The sequence below is a fragment of the Seriola aureovittata genome, chromosome 2 (genome assembly GCF_021018895.1).
Source record: "Seriola aureovittata isolate HTS-2021-v1 ecotype China chromosome 2, ASM2101889v1, whole genome shotgun sequence".
NCBI classification, from domain to species: domain Eukaryota; kingdom Metazoa; phylum Chordata; class Actinopteri; order Carangiformes; family Carangidae; genus Seriola; species Seriola aureovittata.
This window is the reverse complement of record NC_079365.1, coordinates 27068547-27082500: the sequence shown is the minus strand read 5'-3', so window position 1 is coordinate 27082500 and position 13954 is coordinate 27068547. Positions and strand designations below refer to the sequence as shown.

Genomic DNA, 13954 nt, shown 5'->3' with positions numbered 1-13954 from the left:
GCTGCGACCTTCACGCTGATCGGAGTTTCGTTCTTCGCTCTGCCTGCTGTGAGTCACTCAAATGATTACCTGAGTTCACCTGAGCCAGGTGAGCCTCCACCTGGTTCATCCAGCTCACCTGGTCTCCTGTTACCTGTGTGTATGTGTATGTCCTCAGGGGATCCTGGGTTCTGGATTTGCTCTGAAGGTTCAGGAGCAGCACCGGCAGAAACACTTCGAGAAGAGACGAAACCCAGCAGCCGGACTCATACAGGTGAACTGAGGCTCTGACATCACACCCACTCTGCACAGTGATTGGTCAGCTGTTGAGAGGAGAGAAAGTAGGCAGGGTTTGAACTGTCTCAGCTCTCTTACTGACCCGAGTTTAGGACGAGCCTAATTATAATGTTGACAGCAGAATGAGGAACAGGAAGAGCAGCCGTTATTGTGACCTGTGATGTTCACACACGATTCCAGCTGGTTAATTAGCCCCGGTGCTAACGTTGTAGCCAGAGCAGATAAACACAATAAATTAGCTTTTTTTGTGTTATATATCAAGTGAAACCAGATCCAAACAAACAGTGAACAACTGCTATAAAAATTAGTTAAATTGATTGTATCAATTTTAATACAGGATTTTATTTTGGTGCATTTGCAGCCATTATGTGAACCGCTGACATGTCCGTGGTTCTTTTCACCAAGTGGGAGAGATCGATCCACAGAGAAGAGAGTCTGCATCTGTTTTCAAAGTGAACCATGAAATAATCCAGTTTAAGTAGAAAGTAAAACCCACATTGTATCTTGTCTCTCTGTCACAGACTCTCACTCTCTCCTGTCAGACTGTTGAGGGTCAAAATCATTTTCTCTGACAGTATTTTTTAGACTTCAGACTTGCTCATCATCTGTGACAGCTGTTGGCTGTCTGACAGATTTTCTCCCTGATTCATCTCTGCAGTAAAGACGTCAGAGACGCTGTGAACTTGGGTAACTGCAACACTTAAAGTGCTGACTGACGCTGAAAGACTCACTCATAAACAGACTGAAAACACTCACGATCTTGGCAACATTAAATTACAAACAACGCAGACAAAGACGTGATGGCGGCTGACTCAGAATCACCTGAAACTCTGTTTAACATCTCCAAAGTAGTCTTTTACTTTGAAAATCCATGAAGACAACAGGTTATTTCCTGCATTTTCAGCATCTTTATAACCGTTTCCCCGGAAACAACCATCCTCTGTTTGTCTGCAGGCGGCGTGGAGGGTTTACGCCACAAATCTGACCCGAACAGATCTGACTTCAACATGGGATTATTACGAGAGGACTGTCTCTGTCCCCATGTACAGGTAAGACTGCACCTGTCCACCTACAGACACTATTGTTCTATAATCACTTCATATCATCATGTATGAATCTGTCTGTGTCTCCAGGTTGATTCCTCCTCTCAATCAGCTGGATTTATTGAGGAACCTCAAGAACAAATCAGGACTCTCATTCAGGTCTGAAATGTTCAATGCAACAAGTCACATAACATTTAACTCACATAACTCCTGTAACACAACGGGATAGTTTAATTTGTTGACCAGTGATGCACAGAAGCTCGTTAATCAGTGTCCATGTCTTTAACATTAAATAATTACATTAAAGTCAGAATTGTCAAGAAAATTCTTCCAAAGCAAAAATAATAACAACCTGTCCGTCTGTCTCTGCAGGAGAGACGTCCAGCCTGAACCGTCTCCCAGGTCAGTGTCCAGTCCTGGTTCTGTTGTAGACCAGGATAATCCTTTACCGAGACCCTAAAACTTCTGACCTTCCCAGGCAGACTTTTCACACTTGACTCCTTACCTCTGACCTTTGACCTTAAAAAACTGACCCCTGACCCTTCACCTCAACCACTGATTCAGAGTCAACAAAATACATATTGTTGAAAATAAAAACGAAAAGAAAACAAACAGGATTGAAAAGTTGAAATAATATAACATGAAAGGAAAATACAAGATCCAGTTATAATCCAACTTGTTGGTTTGTTTGTCTGCAGTCAGAAGGTCAGTCTGAAGGAGAGGGTCTTCTCGTCTCCGCGGAGCTCAGGAACCAAAGGGAAAGGTTCTCCTCAGCACGGTGAGTGTGAGAACCAAAGTCTCGTTGTAAGATTATATTTTTAAAATGTTGACCTTATTGGACATTTCAGAAATTAGTCAGATTATTGATTATTTATTGAAAACCCTCAGTCCCCAACTGAAACAGTGGTTCTGATTGATGTGTTTCATCCTTGTCCGCCATCTTTCTTTCACTGCTTCCTGTCTCCAGTGGTTTCCACAGTCGGCCCCGGTGCGAGTCCTGGTCCTGGTGTGGCTCCTGGAGTTCCTGGAGGTCCGGGGGGAGTCCAGGCCCTGCGACGGTCCCCCAGCATGGAGCCCAATCTGGAGGACAGTCCCAGCAAGGTTCCAAAGAGCTGGAGCTTTGGAGAACGCAGCAGAACCCGACAGGCGTTCAGGATCCGAGGAGCTGCCTCCCGCCAAAACTCTGAAGGTAAATGACAATCGGAGCACTTTATCTGTAGGTCACAACCACTAACATGGAGCTTTAACATCTAAAACTAAAGAACAACCTGAGCACCCAACCTGAAAAATCCCCTGCCACCCAAAAATCATTTTCCCATAGACCTCCATTATAAAAGAGATGTCCGTAAAAACTGTTTACAGGACACACACAACTGCAAACAAGCTCAGGTAACACTTGAAAACCCTTTGGACTCATTCTCAATGAGTAATTTTCATTCAAGTATCTGGACACCATCTTGAAATCTGGTGTCCAGGTCTCGTAGTACACCCATGGACTCCAGCAGCAGTGAGAGGTCTGAGGTCTGCTCAAGTGTTTTGGAGGTAGATGTGTCATAGTACATTTTATTTCTGTTCATCATATTCAGTATGTGAAACACCCTAATGAAGAACTGTGAAAGCGACATAATTAGACTTCATACATACTAAAAACACATGAAACGTGTCAGTAAAACATTTTAAATCAAGTTCAGTTAAATGGTATTTATATAGCGCCAAATCATAACATATATTATGTTAAGGCACTTAACAAAGTAAAGTTGAGACCCAACAGTTCATGAGCAAGCACGTGGTGACAATGGAGAGGAAGAAATGGTGTTAGCAGCCTTTTTGTCGTTAATGAGTAAAGTTTCCATGTTACAGACCAAAGACTTTATTCAGTCATTGAAAAGAAGATTTAAGGGAGGAAAGGAGATAAGGAGACAGGGAAGGAAATGAGGTTTAAAGGAGGAGAAGGAGAGGAAACAGACCAACTCTCATCATCTGGGACGACTGGCTTACACTGAACCTGACTGGTTTATACTGGATGTGACTGGTTTATACTGGATGTGACTGGTTTATACTGGATGTGACTGGTTTAAACTGGATCTGACTTGTTTTAACTGGATCTGACTGGTTTAAACTGGTTTTCACACCTTGCTATTAAACTTTTGTGCCAAGATTCAACAATTAAACCTCACGTGATTCTAGCACTGTGATAGCAGATAATTTCCCTGTGCTTCCAGTCTTTGTGCTAAGCTAGGCTAACAGTTTCCATCTGTTTAATCTTTGCGCTAAGCTAGGTTAACAGTTTCAGTCTGCGTCTTGTCTTTGTGCTAAGCTAGGCCAACAGTTTCCGTCTGTGTCTAGTCTTTGTGCTAAGTAAGGCTTACAGTTTCAGTCTGCGTCTAGTCTTTGTGCTAAGCTAGGCTAACGGTTTCAGTCTGCATCTAGTCTTTGTGCTAAGCTAGGCTAACAGTTTCCGTCTGTCTTATCTTTGTGCTAAGCTAGGCTAACAATTTCAGTCTGCGTCTAGTCTTTGTGCTAAGCTAGGCTAACAGGTTCCATTGGCGTCTAGTCTTTGTGCTAAGCTAGGCTAACAGTTTCCATCTGCGTCAAGTCTTTGTGCTAAGCTAGGCTAAATGATGCTGTACCTGTGCACTGAAACTGATGATTTAATGAATGTTGGACTGTTTCTTTAAATCTGTAAACACCTTAGTACCTGACAGGTGTTTACCTCTTCTTTGTCGGTGTTCTCAGCCCTGACGATGGTGATGATGAGTGCTCTGATGAAGGTCTCTGTCTCCTCTGTCTCCTCCTGTAGTGCTGATAGAGATGCAGGATGAAGAGTTCAGACAGAAGAACTCCCCAGGTCAGCACACACACACACACACACACACACACACACACACACACACACACACATACACACACACACACACACACACACACACATATCCTGAGACCAGGTCCACCTGAATGTCAGTGGAGCTTCTTCCTTCGTTCTTCTTCTAAATACTGATTCAGGTAAAATACCAGTTCTGGTTTTACTAGAAATTTAACTTAAAGGTCGGAGTTGTTTTGTCACCATTGGTAGATATGAATCTGATAGGGTGGCTATGACATGTGGAATCCTCCAGGGATCAGTTCTCGGACCTCCTCTGTTCAGGCTCTACGTGCTTCCTTTGGGTCAAATTCTAACCAGACAACAGTGATGGCTATAGTTTTGCATGTGATTACACACAGATATACCTGGCTCTTTCACCAGATTACAGCTCAATAGACTCACTGCGTCAATGTTTAGAGCAAAAATATGATGGATGAGCCAAAGTTTCCTTCAGTTAATTGAGAAAAAAACAGAGATTATTGTTTGTTTGGAAACAAAAAGAATAGAATTAGTATTTGTAAACCATCCGCAGTCAATTTTTGTCCAGGGGCGCTTTGACAAGTTAATGTGGCCCTGATTGGAACAGGTGTTAGCTGAACTTGTTTCAGGACTCTGGTCCTCAGTGCTGCAGTGTCACATGCTTCAGGTAGGGGGCGCTGACCGACACTTCAGACGCTGTGATGATGATGATGATGTTGTGGTTTCAGAGGCCAGCCTGCCAGGAGAAGACATGGCCGACGACAACAAGAGCTGTCACTGTGAGTTTGTCCCTCAGGATCTGACCCCAGGGTTAAAGGTCACCATCAGAGCCATCTGGTACGAACTGTTTGTTTTAATTTTATTCAGAAAAATCATTTTATTTTATCAGTTTATCTGCTCATCATTCATCGCTTTGCTCACCTTTATTTGCTGGTTATTAGGCACTGAATCATTCTGCTTTTTATTCACATTATTTTTTGTTTGTTTTTGTTTTTTATTTATTTGTGCTCACCCCAGGGTCAAAGGTCATCATCAGCTGTTGGGTAAGACCAGTTAGTCTGACCTCCAGTTAGCTTCATTGTTTTCTGTTGTTTCACTGTTTTCCGTTGTCTGCCACTTTGGCTCCTCTGTTGTGCTGTTTGGTAAGACATTTTATTGTTATTATTGTTTATTTATTTTTTTATCCCTCTTGGTGCTGTTGGTGTCATACTGTCCACTGCTCCTCTCCTGTATGTTTGAAGTTAAAGTTTCACATCTGTAGGGGATTCCCCAGTTTGATAAAGTCTGTCTCTACAGAAGAACCAAGACCAGTAACTCTTTAAGAAACAGTTTTCTGGTTGAGGTCTGTGTTTCCTGGTTTTGGCTCGACCCTGGTCCAGGATAAGTGACTCAGCTGTAGACTAATGGCGGGGACACACCTCAGGACTATATCTCTGATGAGGAATCTGATTTGACTTGACAACTGATGTCAGTTCCTGTCTGGTCAGCTGGTTCTGACACTCTGCAGATAAAATCCTGTAGTGTGATATGTAGAAACATTAATTACTCATGTTTGATATCTGCGACTGATGTCCCACACTGATGATGTCACCTGTGCGTTGCTGTGGGAGACATACAGGCAAATAAACACATTTACCAGAAGTTGGCTTTGTTTTACAAAGTTAATCCAGCTCTGGGTCCCTCTGTGGGCTCTGCAGTCCTACACACCCCTCCATCCAGGATCTCAAAACTCTGAGCCTTTTTCCTCAAATGTCTACAGAGACCAGTCCACACTCACTCTCAGAAGACTCTGTAGGTCTGTGAGATTAGTCCAGACTCACTGTAAGAAGCATCTGTAGACTAGATTCAGCTCATAGACCTAAAGAGACTAGTCCAGACCCACTGAACACCCCATCTATTAATGCCTGAGCCCACCAGAGCTCTCCCCAGCCATCAGAGGTTGGGTGACAGCTGACTTCCTGTTTTCTCTCTGTCCCTCAGCATCATGCGTTTCATGGTCTCGAAGAGGAAATTTAAGGAGAGTCTTCGTCCCTATGATGTCATGGACGTGATCGAACAGTACTCAGCCGGACACCTGGACATGCTCGCCCGCATCAAGAACCTCCAGTCAAGGTAAGACCGCTGACTTCTGACCCGCCACATATATATCTGAGGTTGCTTTACCATCTAAATATTTTCCATGTTGAATCTTTTCTCTTACTGTCATAAAGTTCCTCACTGTCTTCTTATTGGCAGAGTGGATCAGATAGTCGGCAGAGGAACACCAATTGCAGACAAAGACCGTCCCAAAGCAGCCAGTGAGGAGCTCCCTGATGATCCGAGCATGATGGGGCGGCTGGGGAAGGTGGAGAAGCAGGTAACCAGTAGCAACCAGTGTGTTGTTAAATAGACTTTCAGCAGAGCAGTGCTGAAAACTCAATAACTCTGAACCTGCTGGTTTTCCTGATGCAGTTTCAGCCTTGAATCTGATTGGTCCTCTGCTGGTCTTGTGTCCCTAGGTCCTGTCAATGGAGAGAAAGTTGGACTTCCTGGTTAACATCTACATCCAGCGAATGGGAATACCTCAGGCTGAGACAGACGCCTACTTCGGATCCAAGGAGCCAGACCCGGCCCCGCCCTACCACAGTCCGGTGGATCAGCTGGAGAAGAGCCAGTCCATCAATAAAATCCAGCAGTCAGTGTCTCCTATTACTGGGAAACCACAGAAGCACTATCAGACCAGGACCAGTTACAGACTGGGATCCATAACACAACAGAACCAGGAACACACTACAACTAGTGACGCACCAGAACCAGTATCACACCAGGACCAGTAGCACACCTGAGTCAGGCACAAAACAGACCTTGTTGTCATTGTGTGCTGCTGCCATTGTGTATGGCATGCCTTTGTTTATCATGTTTACACGTTGGTAACTTTTGTTACGTTTTAGAACCTCCATTTTTCCAGTTGATGGAATCTGAAATCCTAAATTTAATCTAAATGTTTGACTTGTCCAGCAGCCAAACAAACTTGATGTTCTTTCTGCAATGGAAGTCAAATATCATTCAGAAAGTTGATCCCAACACTGCTGCAGAAGTTAATTTATGTATTTCACACAAATCAGAATAAAATACAAGTAAAAGCATACAAACATGATTATAGCAATGAGTGAAAATGGGACACATCAAAACGCTTCAGAGGCTTGTGAATAGGGGCCCAGCCACTGTCTGAGTAAACGAAATACAATTTCAGCCACAGTCTGTCTTCCTTTGTTACTTTTCTTTCTCTCACTGTTATAATAGTAATGTACAGTTCTTCTTCCTGAACTTCAGTACTGTCCTAATAATACGTCAGAGGGTGTAGTAAAACAGTTTGTTCCAACACTGCCTTTGTACAGACAGAGTCAGTCATTAACCTGTAGCAATTGTTTGCATTAACTTTCAAGGCTTCATTTACTTCCATTGCTGCAGAAAAGCTGAACGTTTCTTAATCCATGAACAGGCCTATGATATCTACAGGATTTTTCAGCTTTTTTATTTTACCTTGGGCAGGTTACCTCTGAACCTTTTACCAGAGGTTTTTCACTGGTCTTGAGCTGCTGAAATCTGAATAAAAACTGGAAAAAATGGGAAGGTTCTAAAACTTTTGACCGGTTGTGTTCATGTTGTTAACACATTGTTTACATGTTGTGCAGGGTGACTGGCGACCATACAGAGAAGACCCGTTTTGGGACAAAGATGGTCCGCTCCAGCAGCTCGACCGGACAAAGAAACTGCAACACCCCCACCTGCCCCCCCTCCACCTCCTGGCAGCCAATCAGCTCCCAGCTCCACCAGCAGGCCCCGCCCCCTCCTCAGCGCAGCCACGGTAACACTCCGAGTCCGGTGGGAGACGGGTCACTGGTTCGACTCCCACCTCCCCCAGCTGGGGAGAGACACGGCGGGAACCGTTCGAATCGGCACAGCAACGGAGAGCGAGGGGGGGCAGAGAGACAGGAGAGGGGAGGAGGAGGACGGGCCAGTGGGGCTGGGGAAGGAGGAGGAGAAGGAGGGGAGGAGGTGAAGCAGGACAGCGACACCTCCATCTCCATCCCGTCAGTGGACCACGAGGAGCTGGAGCGCTCCTTCAGCGGCTTCTCCATCTCCCAGTCCAGAGAGAACCTTGATTTCCTCAACAATAGCTTCTACTCCTCCACCAACCTAGGAGACCAACGAGGAGGAGGTGGCAGCGCCCGCTGTGCCACCGTCAGGCCTTACATCGCTGAGGGCGAGTCAGACTCCGACTCGGAGCTCTGCGCCCCATCGCCGCATTCGGACCGGGCCTGGACCGGAACCAAGTAGAGCTGAAGGTAAACTGGAGCAGAACCAGCAGAACCCTTAAAATAATTCAAATGTGAATGACAACTATGAAACTGTGAAGTGCAACAGGTTAACGGACAGAGTCAAAAACTTATAACACCAGCTGGAAGTTCAGAGTGAAGCATCATGGGAACAGCAAGCGTCGTGGTGTTTTTATCTGTGTGAATGTTTTAACGTGTATGGCAAATGTTTGTCCTCACTGTCACTGATTAGTTAACTGCTGGGACACGCTCACACCTGATATGTTCACTGCAGGGACACGCTTGCGCCTGATTGGTTCACTGCTGCAACACGCTTGCACATGATTAGCTCACTGCTGCGAGATGCTCACACCTGATTGGATCATTATTATTATCAGCAGCTTACTGTTCAATTTAATCATTACCTTTTTAAAAAACAACTGAACAATTGACTGATACATCACCGTGACAACAGACACAGCTGTTGTTCTCTCTATTTCTTGTACAGAGCAATTGATTTGTTTATTCTGCCCCCTAAAGGCAGAGAGTGGTAACTACAGAAAAGGTTCAAATGTTCAGGCGGGATCAAAAGGTGGTGTTGTCTTCATTAAATGTGTTTTTATTCTGATTATTTTACTCCAAAAATTCACTGTCACAGACCCAAAGAGGATTTATAAAGAATATTTATCTGCACTCTCTGAATAATCTTGTCACTGACAGATTTTATCAGTTGCTAAGCTAATATAAAGCTAACAATACCTCCAAGAACTACTTGAAGACATAATCTTCACAAGATTTTTTTGTATTTCCAGTTGATTTTTTTGAAAGCAAAAACCCTGTTAAAGTTGTCTATGATGGCTGCATACATGATATCATGCTAACAAACTTAGGCTAAAACTAACAGCTTCTCTACTGTTTTGCACGAATATTTGGAAAGTTGATCAAAGGACATGACCCTCAAAAAGTATATCCCCTAACTGTCATGCTACCCAGTTACAGTTGCTAAGCTGTGATTGGACAGTTGCTGTTCGGGGAAGGGGTTTTGTAAACTGTAAGTTAAGACTCCCATAACTCCCATATGACTTCAATGCAGCTGTCTTGCACAATCATGATGTCATAAAAACATTATAGTACTTATATATAATGTAATCATCAAACTGTTAATTCTTCTATAAGTAATATTCATTATTAATCCCAACAATTCATTAAATAACAGCAACAGGAATGTTAACATAATACTGATGATAAAATGTTTGATGAATGAATTTGTGAATCAGCTACTGAATCTGGCCAGCAGGGGGAAGTCAGGACAATCAGTCACTACAGGAAACCAAAATAAGACAAACTTACCAAAATAAAAGTCTGTTTTACTGCCTGAGCTCTGGATAAAGAGCTCAACATTTCTTACCAGCAGTGAAGATAAATACAGAGTTTCCCTGGGGATGCCACAGGTGTCATTATTAAGTCCCACCCCGGAAACCACACATACAAGGTTTAGATGTAACAGTTTGTAGTTAAGAGACTTCATCAGTAAACAGACTGATTTCATCATCAGGATGAAGATGAAGAGTAAATGCTCAGCTGATTGATCAGTTCTTCTTTGATCAGCTGATGAAAGTGACTCATTATTCAGTGACCTGCTGCTTGCTGACCTGCTCATTAACTTATTAGTCTGAATGTAGAAACACTTCATTTAATGTTTCCATGGGGACCATGTTTCCATGGTGAGATTTCCTTCCTTCCTGACATTTTTGTTTACTAGTAAGGGTTTGTCACAGAAGTTAAACTGATTACATTAAACTTTTGAATTAATTTTTTAGACTTTTGTGAAGGGTTTTTGTCATCTGACCGTCAACCTGTGTGGAAATGTCTAAACCTGTTCTGGATTAATTTTCAAATACAACAATGTAGATCTTTGTTCAAACAACCTGATAGTATTAAAATATTATCACACTTTTTAATGGTCACTTCTATCAGTTCCTTCAAAATCCTTTAAATGAGTTCTGGTGAAAAAGCGGTACGAATAAATCTTTGTGTTAAATCTTGTTTCTGTAGCTGAGACTGTAAAACACAAACTGTATCTTTGTACAGAATGTTGCTTGTTTGATTGTATTTCAGTATGAATAAACCTTTAACCACAACAGACCTGATCCATCTTCAATCTTTTCTACATAGTTTGTAAAAATATCACTGTGATTTGTAAGGAAGTTTGTGGTGGTTTGTAAGCATTTTGCTCTGATTTGAAAAATGTTGCTGTGGTTTATGGAAAAATTGCAGTGGTTTGTAAGGACGTCACTGTGGTTTATGAAAATGCTGGCATGGTTTGAAAGGACATTGAACATTGCTCTGGTTTGTAAAAAAAAAAATGCAGGGGTTTTTATAGTAGTAGTAGTAGTAGTACTCATAAAAAGTCACATTACAGTAAGGAAAAACTTCTAGTCTAGTAAGGCATAAAAAGTCTCATGTAGTAAGTCATAAAAAAGTCATAGTATAGTGAGGGGCAAAAAGTCATAGAATGGTAAGGAATAAAAAATTAAAGTGAGGCAAAAAAAGTCATACTATAGTCAATGATGAGGTCATAGTATAGGAAAGCAAAAAATTTAAAAAAGTAAAAGAGTAAGACATATAAGGTCATGGTATAATAGGGTATAAAAAGTCAGAGTATACTAAGGAAAAAAAGTAATTATGGTAAAGCATAAAAAGTCATAGTATAGTACGGCAAAAAAGGTTTATTATAATAATTTTAAAAAAAAGTCATAGTATAATAAGGCATAGAGAGCATAGTATAGTGAGGCAAAAAAGTCATAACAAAGTAAGACAAAAAGTCATAACATAAGGCATAAAAAGTCATTGTATAATAAGGCATAAAAAGCCATAGAATAGTAAGGCATAACAATGTTATAAAAAAGTCATAGTATAGTAAGGCATAAAAATGTTATAAAAAAGTCAAAGTATAGCAAGGTGTAAAAAGTCATAGTATAACAAGGCATGAAAAGTCATAGTATAGGAAGGCGTAAAAAGTCATCTTATAGTAAGGCATAAAAATGTTATAAAAAGTCATAATATAACAAGGCATAAAAAGTCATAGTATAGTATGGCGTAAAAAGTCAGTATATTAAGGCGTAAAAAGTCATAGTATAGTAAGGCGTAAAATGTTATAAAAAGTCATTGTATAATAACACATAAAAAGTCATAGTAAAGTAAGGCATAAATAGTAATTGTATAGTGAGGCATAAAAATGTTATAAAAAGTCGTTTTATAACAAGACATAAAAAGTCACAGTATAGTAAGACGTAAAGAGTCATAGTATAGTAAGGCATAAAAATGTTATAAAATAGTCATAGTATAACAAGGCATAAAATGTCATAGTATAGTAAGGCATAAAAATGTTATAAAATAGTCATAGTATAACAAGGCATAAATAGTCATTGTATAGTAAGGCATAAAAATGTTATATAAAAGTCATAGTATAGTAAGGCGTAAAAAGTCATAGTATAGTAAGGCATAAAAATGTTATAAAAAGTCGTTTTATAACAAGACATAAAAAGTCACAGTATAGTAAGACGTAAAGAGTCATAGTATAGTAAGGCATAAAAATGTTATAAAATAGTCATAGTATAACAAGGCATAAAATGTCATAGTATAGTAAGGCATAAAAATGTTATAAAATAGTCATAGTATAACAAGGCATAAATAGTCATTGTATAGTAAGGCATAAAAATGTTATATAAAAGTCATAGTATAATAAGGCATGGAAAGTCATAGTATAGTAAGGTATAAAAAGTCATAGTATAATAAGGCATAAAATTGTTATAAAATAGTCATAGTATAACAAGGCATAAAAAGTCATAGTACAGTAAGGCATGAAAAGTCATAGTATAGTAGGGTGTGAAAAGTCATAGTATACTAAGGTAAAAAAATTCAAAGTATAGTAAGGCATAAAAATGTTATAAAAAAGTCATAGGATAACAAGGCGTAAAAAGTCATAGGATAACAAGGCATAAAAAGTCATAGTACAGTAAGGTGTAAAAATGTTATAAAAAAAGTCATAGTATAATAAGGAATGAAAAGTCATAGTATAGTAAGGCGTAAAAAGTCAGTATAATAAGGCATTAAAATGTCGTAAAAAAGTCATAATATAACAAGGCATGGAAAGTCATAGTATAATAAGGCGTAAAACGTCATATTATAGTAGGTTGTAAAAAGTCGTAGTATACTAAGGTATAAAAAGTCATAGTATAGTAAGGCGCTAAAAGTCATAGTATACTAAGGTGTAAAAAGTCATAATATAGTAAGGCATAAAAATGTTATAAAAAAGTCATAGCATAATAAGGCATGAAAAGTCATAGTATAGTAAGGCGTAAAAAGTCATAGTATAGTAAGGCATAAAAATGTTAAAAAAAAGTCATAGTATAACAAGGCATAAAAAGTCATAGTATAGTAAGGCGTAAAAAGTCATAGTATAGTAGGGTGTGAAAAGTCATAGTATGCTAAGGTAAAAAAGTCATAGTATAATAAGGCATAAAAAGTCATAGTATAGTAAGGCGTAAAATGTCATAGTATAGTAGGGTATGAAAAGTCATAGTATACTAAGGTATAAAAAGTCATAGTATAGTAAGGCTTAAAAATGTCATAAAAAAGTCATAGTATAACAAGGCATAAAAAGTCATAGTATAGTAAGGTGTAAAAAGTAATACTATAATAAGGCATAAAAATGTCATAAAAAGTCATAGTATAACAAGGCATGAAAAGTCATAGTATAGTAGGGCGTAAAAAGTCATATTATCCTAAGGTATAAAAAGTCATATTATAGTAAGGATTAAAAATGTTTTAAAAAAGTCATAGTATAACGAGGCATAAAAAGTTATAGTATAGTAAGGCGTAAAAATGTCATAAAAAAGTCATAGTATAATAAGGCATAAAAAGTCATAGTATAGTAAGGCGTAAAAAGTCATAGTATAGTAAGGCATAAAAATGTTATAAAAAAGTCATAGGATAACAAGGCGTAAAAAGTCATAGTATAGTAAGGCTTAAAAATGTTTTAAAAAAGTCATAGTATAACGAGACATAAAAAGTCATAGTATAGTAAGGCATAAAAATGTTATAAAAAAGTCATAGTATAATAAGGCATGAAAAGTCATAGTATAGTAAGGCGTAAAAAGTCATAGTATAGTAAGGCATAAAAATGTTATAAAAAAGTCATAGGATAACAAGGCGTAAAAAGTCATAGTATAGTAAGGCGTAAAAATGTTATAAAAATGTCATAGTATAACAAGGCATAAAAAGTCATAGTATAACAAGGCATGAAAAGTCATAGTATAGTAAGGCGTAAAAATGTTATAAAAAAGTCATAGTATATTAAGGAATGAAAAGTCATAGTATAGTAAGGCGTAAAAAGTCATAGTATAGTAAGGCAAAAAAATGTTATAAAAAGGTCAGAGTATAACCAGGCATAAAAGGTCATAGTATAGTAAGGCGTAAAAAGTCATAGTATA

General features: G+C 39.4%; 1 protein-coding gene across 2 annotated transcripts in view; it reads left to right on the top strand.

Moving 5' to 3' along the window:
* Positions 1-10604, top strand: part of LOC130182780 (potassium voltage-gated channel subfamily KQT member 2) — a 21978-nt gene extending 11374 nt beyond the window's left edge. The window contains exons 13-25 of one of the 2 annotated variants that reach the window (XM_056397927.1): positions 1-48; positions 158-253; positions 1231-1325; positions 1410-1478; positions 1692-1721; positions 2018-2097; positions 2287-2508; positions 4120-4167; positions 4890-4998; positions 6142-6273; positions 6397-6517; positions 6660-6835; positions 7836-10604. The exon at positions 1-48 is cut by the window's left edge and continues 63 nt beyond it. In XM_056397927.1, the coding sequence (XP_056253902.1) occupies positions 1-48; positions 158-253; positions 1231-1325; positions 1410-1478; positions 1692-1721; positions 2018-2097; positions 2287-2508; positions 4120-4167; positions 4890-4998; positions 6142-6273; positions 6397-6517; positions 6660-6835; positions 7836-8481 (1872 nt within the window). In that variant the 3' untranslated portion in view covers positions 8482-10604. The remainder of the gene's footprint in view (positions 49-157; positions 254-1230; positions 1326-1409; positions 1479-1691; positions 1722-2017; positions 2098-2286; positions 2509-4119; positions 4168-4889; positions 4999-6141; positions 6274-6396; positions 6518-6659; positions 6836-7835) is intronic. The other variant, XM_056397936.1, reaches the window with a different exon arrangement.
* The last annotated feature ends 3350 nt before the right edge of the window (positions 10605-13954 follow it).